Below are 24001 nucleotides of genomic sequence, written 5' to 3'. Positions count from 1 at the left end.
TGTAGAACCTCTTAGCACGTGTGATTAAATATGGAAATGCAGAATTGAAAAGAAATTTGATTTTATACATTTTTCTGTTTTCTAAAAGTTTTGTTTAATTTCAAAGAATAAATGCTGTCATTGCAATAATTTACATTTTATTGACCTCCATCATCTTTAATTTGCAAAACGTTTTCTTTTAATCATCTATCAGTTCGATTTTATGAAGTCCTTTTGTTTTTTAAGATTCTGATTTTACTCTAAATTTGCTATCTTTGTATTTAAATTCTGAATGGTTGCAGAACAAGAATATTTAGTGACTACAAGCAGAATAAATGAGTCTCATCACAACTCCTCAGAGACTCGGCAACAACAAACTTAATTTTGAGCCATTGGAGTCCAGACTCCTCACATAATATGTTACGTTTTCTACATCTGGCTTCAGGAGGAACTAGTTGTTCAGATTACAACTAATTTTTGTTAGCATGCTTCCTATGTTTCATGTGTAATATTTTTATTTTGTATACATATAAAAGTGAAAGGATCAGTGTTTCTTAAAAGGTTTAGATATTTATTCTGCTTTATCTACACATAATATTATATTTACTGCTTTAGTCCTGCATTATTCCCATGATTGGAGTGAAAATTGATCTTGTTTTTGAGACATCCTCTATCACGAACCATTAGAGATGTTGAGTGTAAACCGATAATAACAGTACAGCATAATTTGTGCTATAATAATCTTTATTGGGCAATTTTCTAAACTGTGAAGAGCTGATTCCTACCAGAATTCCTACCCTGCATGTTTTGAAATAAGCTGCCTTGCTTAAGAGATAAGAAATTATTAAGATTGTGAGCACATTTGCAGCAGAATGACTGTCCCGTGTGTATTGCAAGATTCCTGATTTTAAAAAAACTAAACAAAAACTACAATGATATGGTTGATATTTGTGTTTAACAAAATCCTCTGTTTTTTTTTTCTTCTTCTTCTTAATTTTCAGGACAACGTAAGAAGTCAATCAAGAAAACCACTTGGGGGACGTCCCAGCCTTGTTTGGTTGTTTTGACCAACCGTATAGCACAGGAGCAACACTTCACAACAAGCAGTATCCCGTGTATGCGCTTACAGAAACAACATTAACCGCTGTAAAGCCAGCAACAAACTCATTGACAGACTCCGCATCCACACAGTATCCGAAGTGCTCCAGAGTTCCTATCATTCCACAGCTGGATCCATTTATATTATGTACATACTCTATCGTCGGCAACAAGATATACATGTTAAGAAAAAAAAAAGCATATCAATTATGTTATTCTACTGAACAGGGTTCTAATGTATAGTGTGATTTGTGGTCTATGGCGCCAAGAAAAGGCCAGTCTACACAGTCGGCGGCAGAAGAAAATACTATTCTGTATGATTGCCATTGGTAATATTGTTATGTAGAGTTAGTTTTATTAATTATAAGTAAAGTAAAAACATGGAGTGGTTAAAAGTGGAAGCGACATGGATTTCCTCTCGCTGTATATACCTTGGTTTAAAAATGGAGGACTTAAAAACTTCTCAAAGTAACACTCTCTGCTGCCACTACGTTTAAAAATAAAACAAAATGGAAGGAAGGGCTGGGAATTTTTCTATCTTGATTTTTTACGTTTAATTTATTTGGTAATCCATTCGATTGCGGGGGTGATGTAAAAGTTTCTTTCTTTTTTTATTTATGAAGGGGGGAAAAAGAGAATATTCCTGTGGTCTTTACAACAATGAACACAATTATTATAGAGTTTTTAATTGCATAAATGTACCTATGGAAGTAACAAAAAAAAACATTTTTCTTTATTTATTCTCTACAATTGCTGTTTTAAAACATATGTCTTTAAAAGAAAATAAAGTACAATTTAGAAAAAAAATATGTTGTTGAACTTTTATGTTTATTATATCCCAAAGAAAAATAATTTAAGAGTTTGGTTAAACACATAAGCGTGATTCCTCAGAGAGCTATGGCGCCCCCCGAGGGACTGGAGAGGTATTGCGGAAATCTACATGAAATCAAAATAGGGGAACATTGTTAGTACCCCGAAATTATAGCAAAAATATATTTTAAAGCATTTAGAAGTATTTGCGTAAATACGTCCTCATATCGTGCCATTTAAGGAAAAAGAAAAAAACACCTTTCTGTAATTTCTGATTGAAATATTCAGGTCAGGCACAAAGAAAACAGAAAAGAGTTACGTGTGTGAGTGTGTAACCGCAGCTTCGGTATGCATTAAGTCTGTCTGCCACAAACCTTCTGGGTTTGGTCTCATGAGTCTAAACATGCCTTGGCCTTCTTTGACATGCCAGTGTATGGCGGGTTATTTGTACCACACAAATCCGTTGAAGCAATGAGGAATAGCAGCAGAAAAAGGCTGCAGATTCATAATTTTCCATTATAACTTGCTAGCTTTAGTGACATTTTATTAATGTATGAAAATAATATACTACATCTATAGCCACAAAATCAAACGCAAGACATTACACTAGTTAATTAGATGTTTTTATGAGGCAATCTTAATGTTTTGGTTTTGACCTACTACAAGTTGTGCTTGCTCAAGAATAAACAGAGCCATATTTATTGAAAATGTTCTTTAATTTCTAGATAAATAGATGTATGACTTAAAAATAAATATCTATTGCACCGCAAAAACACAAACTCTTCCAAAGTACTTCTGTCTAGTTTCTAGGGCAAATATCTTGAACACTTGAAATAAGACAAAACTAACTTATAAGTAACTTTTCAGCAAGATATAGGAGCTTGTTTGAAGTAAATAATTCTATAGTACTGATAAATAAGTTAATAGTTCCACTCGCAGATTATTTCACCTGTAATGTGGGAAAATAGTCTTGTTATAAGTGAAATAATTTGCGAGAGGAACTAGTACTTTATATATATATATGTATAAAACATGTTTTAAGTATTCTTTGAATCACACTTTAAAAAACTCTTAAACTTATAGTTTTGCCTCAAATGATCCAAAGCAAATGGTGCAAAACAAATCCATACATGTCAGAAAAAGATAACTGAATATTTTTTTTAGCATTCAGAGACACACAGCTACTGTTACACTGTCACTGATTCTTCAGTACGCAAAGTTATATTCTACTCTACACGTCACAAAATATAAAATTTCTGCTCAGATGTTTTTCCTCCACTCAGTCCAGTACATTTGGAGTAAAACAAATTCAAACACAAACATTTTTTAGGAAATGTTTTCCTAACACAGACACAAGTCAGTGAATCCAACTAAACAAAACTGTTGATGCCTCCATACAGGGGCGGTCCAAGCCATTTAATGGTCCCAAGAAGATTTTCATTTGGGGTCCACCACACCAACATGTCAACAACAGATGTTTTATCGCTCCAAAGCTACTCTATGTATTTATCATGGCTACTATCATTAGCATTGTTTGGAATTACGCCATACCAGTGCTGCTATAGCTGTTGATTTTACCCTTACAGGAGCAGCAAACAAAATATCTGGATTTTGAAATTCAGAATGGTATTATGTGTGTCATATTACTTTAACTAATTGAAAGTAACATCATCTGAAGAACACTACGTTTACAGTAAACAAGTTAACAAGTTTGATATTTTGTATTTCCCCAAGAGTGGCAGCAGACAACAGCAAGAAGAAATTAGCATATTGTTTGTGTAACAACTACAACAATAATAGAAATAGTTTTTCCATATGTAAAAGCACTTAGTTTGTATTTGTCAATGTATTTTATTATTGTGCTAACTTTGTGTTTTTGGGGACATTGGTGGAGTAAGTAGCCGCTTAACTCGCATGTGCCTTGGGCCGGCCCTGCCTTCATAAGAAACAGATTAACTTTGTAAGGGAGAAAATGCTTTGAAGACACTGTATAGAATCTAATCTAAGGGGTAAAAGAGAAGCAAATACAACAGTGCCCTCTAAAGGTCTAAAGGGTTGCTGAATTCTCTGTAACCGATTGGGAGGGGCTTATAAGGCGGCACGGATTACCCCTCATACCCGGACGTCACTTTAAATAGCCTGCCTGCCTCTGTTCCATCATCTTGTACAACGAACCATAAAAATCCACTATGTCACTTGAACTCTGTGTCTGATCCGTGACAGCAATCCACAGTCATCAAGAACCACGTTAGGGACAAACAAAACAAAAGAAAAACGACCCTAAATTTATTTCCCCCGCGTTTATATCGACACGGGAGAAGATTTTGAGAAAGAAAAGTGCGACATAGTGCGACATATTTTTTTGACACAAGGAGGAAACTAAACGGATTCAGTTGCTGGACTATGTGTAACTTGGAGCTACTTTAATGGCGAAATATTCATGAAATCCTCCCGGCTACGACACACAGGACGAGGAGGAGCAGAAGAAGAAGCAGAAGCCGTGAATCCACCCCCGCCCGATGAGCACATTTTCAGCCCGCATTACCTGTCTGCACACGGCGAAGAGACGAGAGGTAAGTGCGGGGGTAGGCAGCACCGTTACATGCAGGAGCATCTGTTCGACAAAATGTGCTCTAGTCGGCAGTTTAAAGCTTTAAATCACAGTACACTTAATTTAGAGCGTTAATTTTAGAGTGAAACGCGAGAGTGTAGGTCCTGGAGGGTTTATAGGAAGTTTTAAACTTCGCTGACACCCTCCACCATCTTCTGGAAGTTAACCGCTGGAAAACGTTTGCGCATCAAAGTTTAGCTAGCAGGCCTTGTTTTAGCGGGGTTTGTCGAGGAACACGGAGAGGAAAGACTGCGAGAACATAAAATACGGATGATTAAAGTTCATCTAGATTTGTTAAAACGTGTGAAATCTCTCTGTATTGAAGTTGGAGTCGGGTGCTAACTTTCAGCCCGATTCCTGCTGCATGTCACAACTTCTAAAACATTAGCTAGAAGTGTTACAACGCTTAGTTCTGTGTTTTTGTACACTCATTGATCAGGAGGATGTGCACAGAGTCTCTTTTATGTCGAGTTTGCGGCTTTTTAAGTGTTGGGTAACTTTTTGAAAGCTACATCCGAGAGTCAGGTAGTCTGTTCCGCTATATTTCCCGGATGCGCCCCGCCTGTTGCCGCTCCCTTCCCTGGTTCATGATAGAAACGCAAGCAAAAAAATCGACAGATACTTTTAAGACTGTTGATTCTTTTTTTTTTTTTTTTTAAGCGTTTTGGTAAAAGTTGTTTTTAAACTTGCAATGAGCAAGATCAAGTTACATTTAAAAAAAAATAAATTTAAACTGGACAGACGTGAACAACCTCTGTCCAGTTTATGTATTTTGGGTGAAACCTTAATTTGACATTTTTAAAGTTCTAAAAATGTTGTAAATGTTGTAAACATTGACTGATCAACTACTTTTGTTAGTATTATCAAGGCCGGATTTACAAGGATGTCAGCCCCTGTGCTGCATTTGATTTTGGTGCCCTATGCATTACACAAAAATAGGTTTTACTAATGCAGATTACAGTACATTAATAAATAGTCCTTTATATCTTGAAGTATGAACTGATGTATGGTAGGTTTAATATGTAGTTCCCGAGGAAACATACCATAACTTCATAATTTTCGAATACTTGAATATTGGTTATAGCCATGAAAATCCCCAAATATTAATACAACTCCACTAATGTTGGGTTGGGATTTTTATATAAAATAAAATGTATGGAAATACGTGTTTAAAAAGAAAAGCCATTTCTTAAGTCTCTCTGACTATTGTAATATTTTCATATCCTGGTCTTCCATATATCAATATGTCAAGAATCACAACCATCTAAGACTAAGTAAATTATTTCATGCATGCCAATTGAAGTATAATATCCTTCCTAATATTGCATCTTAGCAGTTCTTTGTGGTTACAAAAATGTATGCAATTTATTTTTAAAAAATCTGAAATATTCATAGAAAATATTTAATTGTAACATAGAGACAGATGTGAACCTATTAACTTTTGGCATTGCTGCCAGTTTATGTACATTTTTTAAATGTATTTTTCTCCATTAATAATGAACAGTTTAATTTCAAAACTGCATTTTGTGTATATTTGTGTTGTCTTGGGTTAATATTTAAACTGGTTTGATGCTCTGAAACACTGAAGTGTGACAAACATGCAAAAAAAAAAGAAAAAAAGAGGAAATCAGGAAGGAGACTAATACTTTCACAACACTTTAAGGTCTGGTGCACCCATCTGCTCTGAGAACTCATTTAATCAAGAGTTGGTGTGTGTATAGTTCAGGCTCTGTAAATCCAGACTTGTCTCATTGTGGAGAGTTTTAAATACATTTCTGTGAGACATTTTGAAAAGCGTGTATTTTGCTTTCACCTAGAAGAAGGTACCACTGTCACATAAGATCCCATGAATACATAGAAATATTTGGTGTAATGTGACAAAATGTGGAGAGGTTTTAGAGGTGGGAACACTTTTTCATTGCCGTTTATCTTGTAGGAGTTAACTTCTCTGTAAAAAGTAACAAATTCAGCCCAGTGTAGCTACACTATTCTTGCACAACAATAAGTAAGGACTAATGACAGTTGAATCTGGAAGTTTTCACATGCTTCGTAAAAAGAGACTTATACATTTTTCTTACACCGTTTCACGTGGAATCAGAATAAACAATTCCTGTTTTTATTTTTTGCTATTTGCTAAGTTCCAGAATAATTTTGAAATTTGGTTCAAAGAAGCAAAGTGCGAAGAAGTTCAGAGTACTAGTTTCATTACGTCTACACATCATTGTGCCTAAGTGTATCTTGATATGTCAGTGGAATTAAATATGTGGTAAATTTTGTAGATGAGCTGGAGCTCCAAGGCATAACTAGCAGAGCAATCTTAAAAAGTTATTATTTACAGCCATTTAACATCCAGACATGGGTTAATCTGTTTTAAAATGTCAGGACGCTTCTTGTATGCCCTTGACTACCTTACCAGTAACTTTCTCAGAGTTGTTGGGAGTTTTCCTGAATTTTAAATACTTGCTGCTGCTTGTATCATATTTCTGGTAATCTAGGAAACCATATTTACAATTCCCTTTATCCACCACATCTCGTCTCTTAGGATAACCAGGCATGCATAAACCTAAAACAAATAACAGATGAAGTCATCATCCAAAAGCCTCACCTTTTGACAATTTTAGCTTGGATACTAAGACTTTAGCCTCACAGATTAGCCTATTTTATGCATTTCTCAGTTCAGTCCCCATAATTGATTACAGCAAATGTTACTGGATTCCAGAAATTAGTGTGGTAAACAATAATATTGTTGTTTTCAGACTGTTTTCAAGTTATGTATTGATAATGGGGTAATAATGCAAGTTTGTCCTATAGTTTTATAGGAACATTTAACTTTTGATCTGAGTGAAAGATATTTTAAGCGTCCAAAATAAAATACAACTAAAAACAATGAATAAAACCTCAACACAAAACCATAAATAAAATTAAATATAGGAGCTCTGCAAACCAAATTTCCATTCAAAAAATATTATTTATCAGGATGGAAATTGTCAAGCTCATTTAAAATTTTCATGCAAATAATTGATTGATGCGACATGTTCACTTGGGCAGTTGCTAACTTAGCAACTTTGTTGCTATATTTAGCAACTTTTAAGACAAAAAACTTTCTATTAGCTTTTGAAATGTCGACAACCAGCCAGAAAACTGTAATAATGTAGTACTGGGTACCAATAATTGTCCATGTAGTACAATTATTAAAGCAATTATTCCTAAACTTATTTTTTGACAATTATAGTTTGGTTGTAAACCTCTATAGATGAAATGATGCTGCATCCGAGAGAAACTTATTTGAAAGAAATTGGCTACATTTAGGACCTTAGAAGCATTTTCAATGTATTTCCGAGAGTAAAATGTCCAAAGTTATTAATATTTTCACCTACTTGTCAACAATTTTAACACTTTGTGTCACTTTAAGTTATTTAAAATAAGGATTTTTTGAATCATAAACAGCACCACTTCAGCTTTCCGTCCATTGATCTGCTGTCACTAGGGGTACACCAATTTATCGGCCAGCCAATTTATCGATGCCGATTATCCGTCCTTTTGGGAGATCCTTGATTGACAGATTTTTACATGTGAAGCAGATCTTATTCTCTGATCTTATCTACCTCAGCAAAGATCTAAAAATCAACACCTGGCCTCTTCTGCTCTCCTGTTAGAGATGTTTGACTAACGGACAAATGTGCAGACAGCTTATGTCTGCACATTTGCACTTCACCCCACTGCTGCCAACTTGGCAACTTCTTTGATATATTTAGCAACATTTCAGACAAAAAAAACGACTTCAATTTATAGAAATGAAGATTCAACGGCTGGAGGTGAACTTTGAAATAAACGCTACCTGTGGAAAGGAAACAACTCTTCCGCAAATCAACAGAGAGGTCATATGCCTTGCACCAACCAGCTCACCCTGGAACGCTCAGGGTGCCAGGCCGAAACAAAAGTCTCACACTGCAGATCCCACGAGATGACTAACGGGGGAACCCCTCACCTGAACGAATCAGCGTGGCCGGCTCTGAGCCGAAACCCACTTTCAACTTCAACACCTGCTACGCCATAGAAAAGTAAACAAGCAGCTGGAACCAAAACGGCTCCACCGATCCCGCTCCTAAGGACAAAGCGACCGGCCCAAGCCTCAAAACATTCGGACTCCGTGGGAATCCGACTGAAAAACAGATTTTCTGTACTTCAGCCTGAGCCTCTGAGTGAAACTTTGCCCTCACATCAACAATGAGGCAAGATCAACACATCAAAGCTCCAAAGGACAAAGCAACCACCAGGAAAACGAAAACCTTGCCAAAAGTGCTTATTGTTGGAGATGAGGCAGTAAATGGAATCAGCCATGTTTGCTATGCCAAGAAAACAAGAGTGATTTCTTTTCCTAGTGACACTGTCTCTGATTTAACCAACAAAGTACTCTCCCTAACTACTGATCAGCCAAATATTGAGACTTTAGTTGTGCATGTTGGAGCCAACGATCTGGCAAAGCAAAAATCTGGGATTCTGAAAAAGGACTTTAATATTCTTCTGAACGCTTTGGGAAAATTAAAAATGAAGTTGTTTCTTAGTGGTCCAAACCCGTGACCTCAATGGGAAGATGGAAAGTACTCCAGTCTGGACATGATAAACAAATGGCTGATTAAAACCTGCTCTGCCAGCTCAGTGACCTTCATTGATAACCTCTGGGTCTATTGGCAGCTCTTTCCCCTCTTTGGAAGAGGTGGACACAATCTTAATAAATATGGGATAAAGCTACTCACTGCAAACCTTTTTCATTTTATCAACAAGGACAACAACGTGATCATCTCTTCAGAAGAACAGGCTCAAGGACGTCTCACTAGGATGGAACCCTCCGCGTATCAGGAGCAAGCTATTCCAAAACAAGAGGATATAACATAAACTAGAGATAAAGCGACTGATTCCCCTCCTGGTTCCCCCCTTCCTCTCTGCTCTTCAACTCATTCGCTGCATTCACAAGAAACCTATGAGGAAATGTCTTCTGGGCCAGAGGTTCTCAAATTCACGGATGGAATGAATCAACAGGTTCGCTTTGGCACGTCTCTCCTTAGCGCTCACGTAACAAACCTCACTTCATTACCTGTCCGGATCACTACAAGAAAATTTACAAAAAACAGAAATACAAACTACAGCGGTCTTAATTCAAACCTCACACTGATCCGCCGCCTAAAGGAACCTCAGACTGAAGAACTTTTGGCCTCCAACTAAGTCACTTAAACTAGCTCTTTTAAATACCAGATCTCTCTGTCCTAAAACTCTATTAATTAATGATTTCATCACTGAGCATAATATTGATATGTCTCTGGCAGAAACATGGCTGAATGACAATACAGAACCAACCATACTAATTAAATTTTTTAAGTGAAAATAGAAAACATAAAAAAGGAGGAGGCGTGGCTTCAATATTTAAGAATACCACAAACTGTAGTAAAATCTCTTTGGGTCATTTTACCTCTTTTGAGTATCTTGGAATTGAGGTAAAAGGCCACAAACAAACTTTGACACTAACTTTATACAAAACTCCCACATCAGTGGAAAATTTCTTAACTGACTTGAATGAGCTTCTATCTCTCATATGTATTGTTTATGATTGTTTAATAATTGTCGGTGATTTCAACCTTTATGTTGATAAACCCCAAGACAGAGGGGCTAAAAAGCTCTTTAAAATCTTAGAGACTTTTGGTCTAACACAACATGTCAAACAAGCAACACACACTCAAGGACACACACTGGACCTGGTTATCAGTAAGGGTATGAATATTTCCAATGTCTCTGTAACTGATGTCGCCCTGTCGGATCACTTTGCTGTTATCTTTGAAAGTTGTTTACCCTTTAACCCACTTGGACAAACAGCTACTATCACAAAACGTTCTTTCATAGAAAACAGCAGAAACATTTCATTAAATCTACTCTTCTTCCTTTCCTTTAAGCTGTAATGGCGTAGATAAGTTGGTAAATGATTCTCAGTCTAAAGTTTCAGATATCATTAAAGTGAAGGTTGTCTGGTAGGAAGAAATTATAAGTCAATTAAGTTCAAGTTCCTGCTGTCTGGATGTCCTACCCTCATATTTCTTTAAGAAAGTCCTGCCTGTTGTTGCTACTGATCTGATTCAAATAGTAAACTCATCGCTCTCATCAGGTGTTTTCTCCCAGGCTTTGAAAACGGCAGTTTTCAAACCACTGATAAAAAAGAACAATCTAGACAAATCACTACTGCAGAATTACAGGCCGATCTCCAACCTCCCATTCACCAGCAAAGTTATTGAAAAAGCTGTATGTAAACAGTTAAATAGCTTCCTAACAATAATCAACCGCTTTGACTCCTTCCAATCTGGTTTCCAATCTCACCACAGCATAGAAACTGCCCTTGTAAAAGTGTTCAATGACATCCATATCAATATGGACTGTGGGAGAACCACAGTGCTGGTTCTGTTGGACCTCAGTGCAGAACCAGCACATGTCGACCATGAATTACTGAATCGACTGTTTAGAGTTGTATTTGAAATGTAATCAATTACGAATTAAATGTTGGCATCTGACTTAATGTAATGTTTTTATTATTGATTCTATGTTGCATAACTTTGTGTTTATGATGTAAAGCCCTTTTGAAATGCCTTGCTGCTGATATGTGCTATACAAATAAAATTTGATTGATTTGATTTTTGATTTAAAGATCGGTAATCGTCCAGAAAACTGCCAGCGGTGCATGCTTAGCTGTCGCCATTTATGTGGTTAAGAACAGAGGATAATTCAACATGCATGATCTTTATAGCATGTTTGAGTTATTTGCTTTCGCTTTCCTCATTTCACAATGATCTTTTTCTGCATGTTGAAGTAAGGTGCTGCCAAAGGCAGAGAGCGCACTTTGCACTTGAGGTCCTAGAAACACGTCTTGACAACTAATCGGCCTCGAGGAATGTTTGCAGTTCTCCCATTGGACAGAAAGTGTCTCTGCAGGTTCATTCAAATCCCAGAATAAACTCTGAGGACCGACTGTAAACCTGAAACCATTGACCTAATTTAACACAATCAGCTAAGAGGCCATTCATTGTTCTTTTTGAAGCAGGTGACTGACTTGTTCTGACCAGCAGGTTGCAAATTGATGAGCTCTTTGAGGAAAGGGCAGCTCATTTCAGACTCGTTTTATTATGCAGGAAGCAGGTGGAATAACTGCAGAGTTTAACTTTAAGAGACTCTAACATTGGGACAAAGGTTGTTGCATAATCAACCTCACACTAAAAAACCTGCTGATGTGGCGTTGGAAGCTTTTCTCTGATGATCGAGCAAGTCGCTGAGGTGTTGTTAGTAACTCCGCTGATATCCTCCCGGTTTAACGAGCGACCCTTCGGCTGTTTGTACGCTCCCATCAAAACGCCGGTGACTCACAACCATACAAAAAGCGAATCATATGGGACCGCTCAAATTCAAGCGACGGTTTCACACAATGCAAAAATGAAGGCCCAGCCTCCAATCTACTTATTGCTCATTATTCACTCTGATCTAGCCTGAGAGCATGTGATCGGTTTTAATTCAAAGCACACACTATTGTTATTGGGATTTTTTGTGATTAATTCACACCCCAGAAATGCTTTGAGTCTCTTGTTTGTTCGGTACAAAGCACAAAACATTTGGTGTACTTTGCTAATGACTAAGAAGATGTTTTAGATGACTTATTCTGAAATAAGTGCACTTTCTAAATGGATTTGAATTACTTAACTGTTTGGACTTTTTTGTGATAGACCAACAAAATATAGTGAAAAAATTTTAAATGTTTTACATGAAAAATATATATTTGAATAAATTTTCTTGTCAATAAATTGATAAAATGGTGTATGTCACATAAAACCTATTAAAATTCAGTGTTGTACTTGCAACGTTAGAAATTCAAAGGGAAATAAATACCTCTCCACCCACTGACGGTGGCAGTTAAATAATCGATTACTTTTTGAAGATGAGGGACAAAAGGTAGGCTGAGACTTGAAACCGGTTTCAGTCGGATCATGAATGGAGCAAGAAAGAATTTTAGGTTTTAACTAGACCTGTGAGGATAACACATTTTTCTGGACAATAAATTCTCCCAGAAGTGATTGCAATAAATGATAATATTGTTGTTTTGAGATCATTTTCAAGTAATATAATGGGATTAATTGATTTATTGCTTATTACGACAGTCCTATTTTCAAATCTTTCCAGACTCATAAACCCTTCACACATGGAGACATTATATTTTTTTGCATCCTGTCTACTTGACAGGATGCAACAAGGCAGAAAATGTGCCAATTGGTGGCACTGTAACGCTTCCACAGAACAACACAAAAAACACAGAACAGTGGCATGTTTATTTGAGAGAGACACTTTTGGGATACAGATAGAGATGGACTATATCATTGTTTGAAAAAAGATGCAGCTCGTATGTAAACATGTAAACTTCGTTTTGAAATCTCTCCATTCTGGAACCTGGTTTCAAAAATATTCATTTCTGGTCTCTGAGACGCTGAATCCGTGTGGATTGAAGCGACCAAAAACTTTGATGGACACCTAAAATTGTCTCTGTGTGGACGGCGCTTTGTGCACAAAGTTAGCACTATTGATTAAACACGCAGGAAATCTTTTTGCCAGTATTTTATATTCAGTTATTCTGTCATATATAAAGCAGTTTCTATTTATCATGCAACTTTAGGCAATTTACTGTACTCCAATCATGTTAGCATTTCAAAAAACTTTTTTTTTTTTTTTTTTTTTTACAAATTAAAGAGTAGAAGTAAAACAGGAGACATTTCTTGGATTATGTTGCTCAACAGACTATAACCACATCCTCTGCTAGTTATGTAATTTCCTTCTCTAGATTCAGATAACCACAACATTAAGAATCCTGTGAACACTATGAAACTTGAATGCAGATGTTGATCATACTTTCTGTAAAACTAAAACCTTTTCCTCATTCTGTTGCTTCTTATTGCATCCCTGCATCTACGAAACGCCTACAAATCCGGCCTTCCATCCCTTTTTGTTTGATCGTGTTGCTTATTACATTAGAGAAATTATCCATCATTGGTATCGATCAGCTTCAAAAGGAAGTGGTCAGATATCAACAAGTCGACTCATACACAGTCGGTTCCTGGTTGGCTGTTGGACAATCAACAAAGTGACCAAATCCTCCATTTTAATATCTGCCTTAGTTTTGTTTTCTCAACTCTCCTTCGTGTTTTGTTTTTAGAATGTTATCACAGTTAAATGAGCTGATATGGGCCGACTGGATCTGGTTCCCAGAAGGCTACGGCTGGAGCGACCTGAAGGATCACGATGGGAAAGTCTTCCCTAAAACTCAGGACCTCTGGGCGGTTCTCCCCGTTGCGCTCTGCTTCCTCGTCATCAGACAGATATTTGAGCAGTGAGTCATTTTAATCTCCGTGGCTTTTTTGTTTGCTTCTGAGTACTATGAAATGTGACGCCAAGTCTGCTTCTCTGCTCCGTAGGACAGTAGCACTTCCTTTAGCGTCTCTGCTGGGAGTGAGAGACAAGCATCGTGTTTGTGTGTCGCCTAATCCCGTCCTGGAGTCTCATTTCTGTAGCAAATCAAAACATCCCACACAGGTACTCCCACTGCAAACATCAGCGCTTTCAGCTGCTGAATTTATTCCCTGTTCTACTGTGTGAATGTTGATTTAGTTTATTTATCCATCCAAAGGTTTTCCACATTAATCATTCACCCGTCTGTCCATCCGTCCTTTCACCCATCTGTCAGTTTGTCTGGTCATCCAACATTTGTCCAGCCATCCACTCATCTTTACATCTGACTGTCCATTTGTTTGTCCATCCCTCTAGCTGCCCATCAATCTGTTTGTCCTTCTGTCCAGTTGCCATCCATTTGTCCGTCCATCCATTCAATCCGTCCACAGGGTAAAAATGCATCCAGACTTTCAAAATTAGAGCCTGGACAAAACTACAAATACGACATGAAAACCTGCCAAGAATGGATAAAAGTTTTGCTTGTAGATTCTGATGTGGGGAGTTGAGTGCAGTCCAACCAGAATGCAGCACTGGATTGAGTTTCCTCCCCGCTGCTTTGTTTCATTCCAGAGCTCCATAGAGAGTTTAAGTAAACAGACGGGATGCTCGGCGCAACAGGTGCAGAGGTGGTTCAGGCGACGGAGAAATCAAGACCGACCCAGCAAGCTGAAAAAGTTTCAGGAAGCGAGGTTGGTTTACGTCCATGCTTCTAAATCCTTTAATTTCCCTCCGAACAAAACCACATTTCCTTTGAGTCCCACTGTTCACATAGTTTCGTTTTTCTGGAGGCCATGATGTTCTCTCGCAAATGAAACATTTCTTGCGAGTCTGTCAACATAAAAGCTTGCAAACCCTGCAGCAACACTTTGTGGGGAAGTTGTTTTTCACAGAAACCACAGAGCAGCGCGGCTCTAAGCTCCCGCCAGCAGCCGCCGTTGTAAAACAGTAACAGTGATTTATTGAGGTTGTTGGTGTAAAGTCGCTGTGAGAGACATTCCTGTCGCACATTAAAGATTTAATTGCATCGCATTCGACTGTTTCCTCGCGGCACAGATGATCATTTCATCACGAGTGGCTCCATTTCAAACTGCAAGCCACACCCACAAAGTGGGAGGAAGCTTTTCACAAAACCTTTTGCAGAAGAAGGAAAAAAACTGACATCTGGTGAACAACAAAACCAGTGCAAGCCAGTTGTTTCCCAGCTGCCGTTTGTCCGTCCCAGTAGCTCATCATGGGATTCACTTGGTTTTTTACCTGCTTGTTAGGCATAAGGAGTAAATAACTATTACATCCTTTTTAACTGTTTGGTTAATTTAATGATCTCCAGCATCAGGGTGGGCGATATGCATTGTGAATTTTGTCATGATATTTTGCAGTGCTATTGGGATAAAGATAAACGATAAAAAAAACTATTTATTACTTCACTTCACCACAAATATGCTGCTTTTGAAGAGTATTCTTATTTCATATAAGCGTTTTCAGAAAGCCACATAGCTAAAGAAATGTGATTTCTATTACTAACGCTACAAATAAAAGACTTCATTTAATCACACTTTCAAATTTATTCATATTTATTGATGCTCACCGGGAACAAAAATAGTAGAGAAAACAGTAAAAATAAGATTTTAGTTATTTTTTTAACATTAACTGAAATTTATCACGAGAACGATAAATCAAAATTCCTATTGTGACAAGAAATTTTTCACAATAAATGATAAATAAATTGTAATTCTCGTAATAACAATGGCTTTCTACCCCTTGTTTGAACACCGTTGAGTCAAGTTTTTTATGTTTTGCTACATAAAGCACTCCACTTTTGAACACTATTCCTATTTTCTGAGATAATTGTTTTATTCTTTTACAGTTGGAGGTTTACATTTTACCTTCTTGCTTTCTTTGCTGGCCTGGCAGTCCTTGTTGATGTAAGTAGTTCACCCAAAACTTGTTATGCAGATGATCGACATTTAAGTTACTAATCTTTCATTAATGAGCGAGTAAAAGGTTATTGATGTGAAATGAAAAAAATTGAATGTGCAGCAAATAAGTCTGCACTTGTACAAATTGAACACATTCAACCTCCATTAAGTTTGCAGTTTATCAAACAGGCAAAGACATATTCTACCAGAAGAGAGAATATGATCAGAGGAGACATTTATTTGATGCAAACTTTGTGTGCCGTAAAAGTGAGAACAATAATAAGCCGGTCGCAATAAATCAATCAATCCCATAGGTTAAAATGAGCTTGATCATTTCTACCTGCATGATTGTTTGTTTCAGCTAGCCCCTTTTTTCCCTGTTTATTTTATTTTACAGAATCTTCTGTGTTCATTTTTTTATTACTTCGGTTGATTTTGCTTAATTTGGATATTTAAAATGTCTTCCATTTCCAGTGTTAAATGTTTGTTAGAAATGAACATTTATTGCTCTTTGAGAAGGTAAACTTACATTATTATGCCATTGCCATTAAATCACTTGAAAACAGTCTCTAAACAACAATATTCTGGTTTATAACAAATGTTGCTGACATGCTACACATGAGCAGAGCAGGAGATCATCTGTACCGGGAGAACTTATTGCAATAAACGATAATATTGTTGTTTTGAGACATTTTCAAGTAAAATAATGGTTATAATGGCCTAATAATGCAAGAAGACATTCTTAAAGATGAATTAACGTTAAATTCTAATTAATATTTAAACACTGGAACTGGGAGACATTTTAAATACCCAAAATAAATAACAGTTGTAGATTTGTGAATATTTATAAACGTCCTCGTTGCGTTCCTTAAATCATTTGTGTTTTGCTTCTTTGTAGAAACCATGGTTCCACGATGTAAGACTAGTGTGGGAAAACTTCCCCAAAATGGTAACTACTGTTTATTCAAATGTTTCTCCTGAAGTTGTGAATATTTTCCTGTGTTTTTACTGAGCAAGATTTGACTGTCTTTCCAGCCGCTGTTGACCTCCCAGTACTGGTACTACATGATCGAACTCGGCTTCTACCTCTCCCTGATTTTCAGTCTAGCATCAGATGTCAAGCGGAAGGCAAGTGAAGCCGCATTGTGTCTAAATGGTTTGATGTTATACACCTTCACCCTCAGAAACTGTCCGTTGAGAGTGATAATTTCCTAAGTGCCTGAAAATGATCTCTTGTGTTTGTGCCGTGTTTTGAGGTTTGGGTATTGATTTGCTCGTGAAATCCTGACACGTTGTATCGACTGCAGCTGTCGGCTGTTCGAGCTCCCGGTAAAGATGATCTCCTGCTCTGCTCATGTGTGGCATGTCAGGTTAATGTGTGCAGGAGGTTTACATGTTGTTCAGGAAGCAGCTAACGCTGCAAACCTTAAACCAGTGGAAGCTGATAATCTGTCAAACCAAAACAGGGTTTTAGCAGAAAGCAGGTTAAAGTTCAGCAGAATGCCACCATGTTAAAATCTCCTTTTTAATCTGAGAATTTGTTTTGTCATTTCCAGTTAAATGTCTTATCTTAACTTAAATGTAGCATAGCTTCTCTAGCTGTGTGCTCTGCTTTCTGCAGAGAGTAAATCATTAAAAAAAAAAAAAGAAAAAAAAAGAGGAGCATTGCTTTAGTGAGGAATGTTTACAGCTCGATCAATAAGTCACCAATCCTTGGGTGCATTTGGATTTTTAACATCACCTATTTCTTCCTTTCAAGGATTTCAAAGAGCAAATTGTTCACCATGTGGCTACCACCATCCTCATCAGCTTCTCCTGGCTGGTCAACTACATCCGAGCCGGGACTTTGATCATGTTGGTGCACGACGCCTCTGACTATCTTATGGAGGTATGACACGTCCAAAGGCCAAAAGTCTTTGTTTTGTTTTTTTATGCTTTTTCACAAATGTATGCGTTATAAAATCCAAAATGTTAAACCAAGATAATATGAAAAAGGGTTTGATGGTGGAGTTTGTGTGTGGTGAACCATTTTTAAGTTGATTTTTAATTATGTTTTGGGTTGTTAGTCCTACCGACAACCCATTTTTATTTTACAAACAGAAGTTTTTAGATTTCCTATTAAAATTTTCTAATTTTTCAAGTTGAATTAAGCCATGCCACACTGATCTGTGTTTTGTTAAAACACGCCCACAGCATCACACCTCCTCCACTGTACTTGTGCTTTCCCACATATTCAGCCTTTGTTTCACACCAGACACACCTAAATAATTTGTTTTAGAAAACCTCAAAGTTGATCTCACTTGTGGAGGATTTATCAATCAGCACTGCAAAAACACAAAATCTAACAAAGTATTTTTATTCTATTTTCTAATGCAAATATCTTAGTACACAAAAAAACGTACTAGTTCGACTGCCAGATTATTTCACTTATAACATTGGAAGAATATATTTGTATAAGTATAACTATTGCTCTTTTAAAAATCAATATTAAGGAATTATTAACTGAAAACAAGCTCTTATATCTAGCTGAAAATTAACTTGTTTTATTTCATTTGTACTAAGATCTTTGCACTAGAAACTAGACAAAAACCACTCGGTACTATTTAGTGTTTTTGTAGTGTATAAACTGGTTTTCTATGTAATTGAAATTTAATCTGGTTGTGTGAATTTTGGGAGTAAAATAGACCTTTACTTTTTGTCCTGTTATTGGGCAAATTGCAGCCACAAAGTATCAGGTAAGTGGAAACAAACAGGTGTGCACACTGAAGTAATGATGATAAAAATAGAAGCTGTACAGTTACAGTTACGTGAAGTAAGAACGTTACAGTTATTAATAAATGTAAATGGTACAAACACAATATATATAACAAGCTTATATGTGTAGAGAGATATATTTGTGCAAAAAAAAAAGCTTTTTAAAAGAAACTATAAAAGCAGGGGACAGAGGTATTTCTAACGTTTCCTTTGATTATTTTTAGAGCTGCGTTAAATAGTCTGGCATCTACTGGTAGGAACAACCTGCAACAATGTTGCTTTGTGTGTTTGGGATGCAGCAGCCTGTCACTGATGGAGCAATCCATGCTGTATAATTTATTACCGAGTGTAGATTACAAGTGTGAGAATGATTTATTAGCTGTTTGACAGAAGAGTAACAATTCATTCTGCCATTTTTTTTTCTTTGATAGAATAATTGAACAGTTTTACATCAGCAGAAATTATATTTCTTCGATATTTGAGCAGCCCAGGTGGATGTAGAGTTTCTGCCCTCTAGAGGTTAAAAAATCAAAATAAAAAATCTCCCTTCTCCTTCTGCTTTCCTCCTAGTCGGCCAAAATGTTTAACTATGCAGGCTGGAAAAAAACCTGCAACTTCATCTTCACTGTGTTCGCTGCAGTTTTCATCATCACCCGCCTCATCATCTTCCCCTTCTGGTAAAGCAGAAAAACATCATGGATGATGCATCACACATGTTTATTCAATGTTCTGTTTAATAGGAATGTGTGAGCTGAATTTATACATTTTTGTTGTTTTTCTTTGCATCTTTCATTTACACATTTGGTACCATCGTCATATTTATCCCAGGTTAATTAAACTCATTTGTTTTCTACACCATCAGCCAAGTTGTTTAGTTTTAAAATGGAAATAACCAACCAAATACTTATATGTGAACCTTGAGCTATTTTGTTTTTCATGCTTAAAATTGAAAAATGAATACTTTCCTGACATTATTTTATTTGCAAACACATCAGGAAGTTTGGAAACATTTAGGACAACGACAGATTGGAGTTTTGATCATTTTAGTGTTTTTGATTTAGTGATAATGCTCCTTCACTGTAATATCTCTCCAGCATTCATTCTCCCAAAAACAAGTTGGTGGGAGTTTTCTCATTCTTTGGATGTCACTTCCTACTTTGTCACAAAAGCAGCTGTTCAACAGAGACTCACAGTGTGGGAGGAATCACTGAGACGCCATTTTAAACTTATTATTAATGTTTTATCAGCCAGTAATTACGTTCTTCACACTGAAGAAGCAGCAAATCCCTACTTGAAATATAAATTTGTTGACATTTTCACAACTTTTTAGCTTGTTTGTTTTTTTCCCCTCTTCAAACAACGGTTCTTTGTTTGAGCTCCCGGCCCGTTCTCAACGGGCTCCAAAGGATTACTGACGCCGGTTCTGAATGGACCCTTTGTTCGGTCTTTCTCCAGGATCATATATGCAACAGGCGTGTACCCGCTGTCCCGCTACTCCACCTTCTTCGGCTTCTACTTCTTCAACGGGCTGCTGGTGGTGCTGCTGATTTTGCACATCTTCTGGACGGGACTCATCCTGCGCATGGTCATCAAATTTCTGCCAGGAAATGTAAGAAAAAGCAACAGAAATCAGTGTCTTACTGGGATTGATTTATTTATTTTTTATTTTTTGGTGGAGTAAAGTGCATGTGTGGTTTCAAACGCATTTCTTGACACATAAAAATTAAAATGTAGCCACTTTCACTCTGACACCCCAAAATAAAAATCCAGCTGTTCTGTGAAGCTGTCAGATGTTTGTTAGAGACTCTAGGAAAGAAACGACAACAGATGAAGCATCTTATGAGAAAGGGAGGCGGCACTGGAGGAGGATCTGCAGAGATCCTCCGTTCAGGTGGAAGAATCTGCTGCTGCTGTTTGAAAAACCAGAACTTTGGAAGGCAACACTTTATTTGACGGGTTGTGAATTAGACTGTCATGACACCGTCATAGACACAACATAACACCTGTCATGAACACGAGTAAGTCTTCATGAATATTAATGACTGTCGTCGTAAAGTATCATTCTGTAAATCATGACCCTTTTAATACAAAGTTGACATTATTCAAAATGTCTTTGACAACTTAACTAAGAAATCATGGTCTGACATGAATTTGTTATAAAAATATTGCTGATTAAACTTTAAAATTATGTAGCTTCATGTAATTAAAGCTAATAACATAATGACTTTCATTATTATCTTGACATAATAATGCAAGTTTACCCTCTAAAGGTTAATATTATAGTTTAACACAAGAAAATTGGTTATTGTGACAGGCCTACCTTCATAGCACTTTTAAAAGTCCATCCTCATGACAAAATTTGGTGGTGGCAGCATCATGCTGCGGGAAGCTGGCACATCCCGCCAGAGCTGATGGTGGAAATGGTTGCAGAAGAAAAACAATCTGTTGGCAGGCTACTAGAGATCTGGTTCACTTTGCAGCAGTCTGCATGTTGTTGTCAAATTGGACAAAAACACGCCACACTTTTCAGATTTTTAGCTGTAAAATTGTGGCCTTTACACGCATATACAACTGTGTGTTGATCTGTCGCATGAAAACTCAATAAATGAGTCAAAGTCTTCGAATAAGGGGACAAAATGTGGACGAGTTGATGAAAGGATTGTGACAAAGTCGCATCAGCCAACCAAAATTCAGCACGTTTTCCGTTCCGCTTTGTCTTTTCGCGACAGGGCATCGTGGAGGACGAGCGCAGTGACAAAGAGGAGTCGGAGTCGGACGACGAAGACGACTGTAGCAAGCCGAAGAACGGCCATGTGCAGAACGGTCACTCTGTCCTCAACAACCACAGGAAAGGAGACTGACTGGTCAGAAAGAGAGAGACTGGGTGATTATAAACAAAAAGAAAAAGGTGACAATGGCGCCCTCATCTGGAAGCCGAAGAACATGCAGCAGGCATCACACTCAAATTTACTCTCATTTGTATTTTACGTTTTAGGAAACGCAGTCTGCTCCGGGGGGATCACTTGGCCTCTCTGTGGATTACACTAAGATAGAAAAGGAGCCGTTTTGATCCCATTTGCCTCTAAGCAGCAGAACAAATTTCCACTTCTATATTTTTCCTCTTTGTCAACCCGCCTGCTTGCGGCTTTGTTTTCTTGATGGGAATATTTCCTGGAAACTCGGCGCTTCAGATGGTTTCTCCCGTCCCTACGACTCATTAACACTCTTCTAAGTGTCGATCTAAAACTTAACTTAATTTTGCTCTAAATAAACGCACAGATGCCAGAGATGATGTGATGAGCACTACTGTAAATGTGGCTGTGATTTCTTTTTCTTTTTCTTTTTTTCTCCTATGGTCCACAAATCCCCATAAGTCCAAAGTTTTATTCAATTACAAAAAAAACAAACAAAACGTTTCTGCTGCATTTCTGCCGCTGTAGTTCTTTTCGGTTAAACGTTGCGAGGTTAAAGACGAAACAATTGCTAAATAACAATAATAATTAAATAGTGTGAGTGAAGGTGCCTAGCCTGCCATACAAACTGAAATGTGCCTTTGGAGAAATGTGTCTTTAAATACTTGCTTTTCTGAGAGATGGCTTGTTTTAAATGCTTGTTTTGTTTAAAATCTTTAAGTTTTATCACCTTTCTTTCATCGTTTATTTCTTTTAGTGCAGCCAGAAAGTTTAAATTTGAGAGCAAATTTGGGAGCTTTTGATTAAGTCGATCAGTAAATGTTGATTCTTTTCTGGCTGGAGTAATCCAAAGCATATCCATTTAGCATATTTGTTTTTATTTTTGTTGTTGTTGTTGTTATTATTATTATTTATGTTTCAGTCATCTTGAGATGCACTTTTTGGTTCTTTAGACGATCAGTATTGACTGAAAAACTAGTGAATCATTTTAGTTACAGTGTTTGTTTCAGATTTCAAATCATTATTTGTTTGGAGGTTCAAAAAATAATTTCAACTTTTTTTTTTAAATATAATTATTCATGTGAATATTCATTTGTTTTGACAGGGTTTTTGGTTTAGCTAGGAACAAAGAAAGATGTTAGTGAGTAAAGATGTAAAAAAAGCAAAATGTAACGCCAAATTGTTTATACTTTCTAAGACGTTATTGGCAAGTGCCTTCATCATTTCAACTGTTAAATTGTTATAAAAACAAAATCTTCTTGAATGCTTTCTTGACCAATCACATGCAGCTCTCTGTTAACTTTGCTTCTGCTGAAATCTTTTTATTTTTCCCGAGTTGTACATTTCTAACATGGATGATATAAATTCATGAGAAAAACATCTTTTTTTTGTTGTATTTATTTCTGAAACATTTTTTCACTGAGGATTGTTTTGTGTTTTCTTTGCATTTTGTAGACAAATAATGTAAATACAAGATGTGATTTAAGTTTTACATGAAATAACTAATGTTTGTAATGTGATACCTGCTCTAGTGATAGTTTAGAAGTAGTTAAGGTACCGAAAACAAAAGAAAAAGGATCATATTGGTCATTTTACAGTTTTAAAATATGAAACTTTCAAAAAGCAGGTGGATTAGCTTTTTTAAATAAATCCTGACCTAAATCCAATAAGGTAAAAGAGTCACTATCCATCAGAATTTGGTTAACACTGTAATTTTTTACTCTGCATAAATGTGAGGAATCTGGGGTAATAATAAAAAAAAAAACACTTTAAAGACTACTGCTCAAAATGTGGAAGATTTGGCCTTTTTAACAAAAAAAAAAAAGAAAACTCCTGCTAGTTGTTCTCCCCCCCACCCCCCTCACCCTCACACACACACACACACACCTTCCTCTACTGTATTTTGGCTGCAGGCTTGAAGTCCTCCTCATCTAATTGCATATAGAGTGGGATCACTTTACCATCCTGTGCTCCACTTTATCCTCCACACTGTTCCTGCCACCAGGCAGCCTCAATGCAACAATCTCCATTTTAAAGCAGCGGGGTCAATTTCCACCCTGCTCCAGCATCTGGCTCTGCAATTTAATTGCTAACGCGGCTCCAGTTTCTCTGGATTTCCTGGGTCCAGTTTTCCTGCTTCCTCCTAACTTTGCCTCTTCTGTCCCCTCATTTCTTCTTCCTGTTTTTTCTGTCTTCTTCTTCTTCTTACATTTGTGAAACGAAACCTCCTGGTTGCGTGAGCCAGGACGGTGTGAAGTCCAACCAAAGGTCTCCCGACAGGAGAACAAAAGCAGGGGGGTGTTTGATCCACTTGTGAACTGTGTAGACCGTTATTCAATTCCTGCTTAAGTATTAATAAAGGCTTTACACCCGGGGGGAGGTCGCGAGGTGTGAGT

General features: G+C 37.0%; 2 protein-coding genes across 6 annotated transcripts in view; both read left to right on the top strand.

The window, feature by feature from the left end:
* Positions 1–1884, top strand: part of celf3a (cugbp, Elav-like family member 3a) — a 49692-nt gene extending 47808 nt beyond the window's left edge. For 2 of the 3 annotated variants that reach the window (XM_044138191.1, XM_044138189.1), the window contains exon 14: positions 981–1884. The gene's annotated coding sequence lies outside the window, so the exon portion shown is untranslated. The remainder of the gene's footprint in view (positions 1–980) is intronic. The other variant, XM_044138190.1, reaches the window with a different exon arrangement.
* A 2121-nt stretch (positions 1885–4005) lies between these two features.
* On the top strand, positions 4006–22987 carry cers2a (ceramide synthase 2a). Of its 3 annotated transcripts, none has more exons than XM_044138186.1 (12): positions 4006–4460; positions 13731–13904; positions 13990–14107; positions 14594–14712; positions 15888–15945; positions 16838–16888; positions 16975–17067; positions 17699–17827; positions 19264–19370; positions 20149–20302; positions 21423–21601; positions 21689–22987. In XM_044138186.1, the coding sequence occupies exons 2-11, from the start codon at positions 13732–13734 to the stop codon at positions 21552–21554; spliced, it is 1134 nt and encodes a 377-aa protein (XP_043994121.1). In that variant the 5' UTR covers positions 4006–4460; position 13731; the 3' UTR covers positions 21555–21601; positions 21689–22987. The 3 variants fall into 3 exon arrangements, with proteins under 3 accessions (XP_043994121.1, XP_043994122.1, XP_043994119.1); XM_044138187.1 differs by having other exon boundaries at positions 4012–4460; positions 21423–21577; XM_044138184.1 differs by having other exon boundaries at positions 4012–4460; positions 21423–22987.
* Positions 22988–24001: the final 1014 nt, after the last annotated feature.

Source organism: Gambusia affinis, linkage group LG14 (assembly GCF_019740435.1).
Source record: "Gambusia affinis linkage group LG14, SWU_Gaff_1.0, whole genome shotgun sequence".
NCBI lineage: Eukaryota > Metazoa > Chordata > Actinopteri > Cyprinodontiformes > Poeciliidae > Gambusia > Gambusia affinis.
The sequence above is the reverse complement of the archived record's forward strand: the minus strand, read 5'-3'. Positions and strand labels throughout refer to the sequence as shown.

What these genes read in the sequence shown, in the direction of transcription:
- cers2a (XM_044138186.1), top strand. Translation starts at nt 13,732, where the DNA reads ATGTTATCACAGTTAAATGAGCTGATATGGGCCGACTGGATCTGGTTC. An exon ending in ATCAGACAGATATTTGAGCA is followed by an intron (nt 13,905 to 13,989) that starts GTGAGTCATTTT and finishes TCTGCTCCGTAG; the next exon opens with GACAGTAGCACTTCCTTTAG. An exon ending in CATCAGATGTCAAGCGGAAG is followed by an intron (nt 17,068 to 17,698) that starts GCAAGTGAAGCC and finishes CTTCCTTTCAAG; the next exon opens with GATTTCAAAGAGCAAATTGT.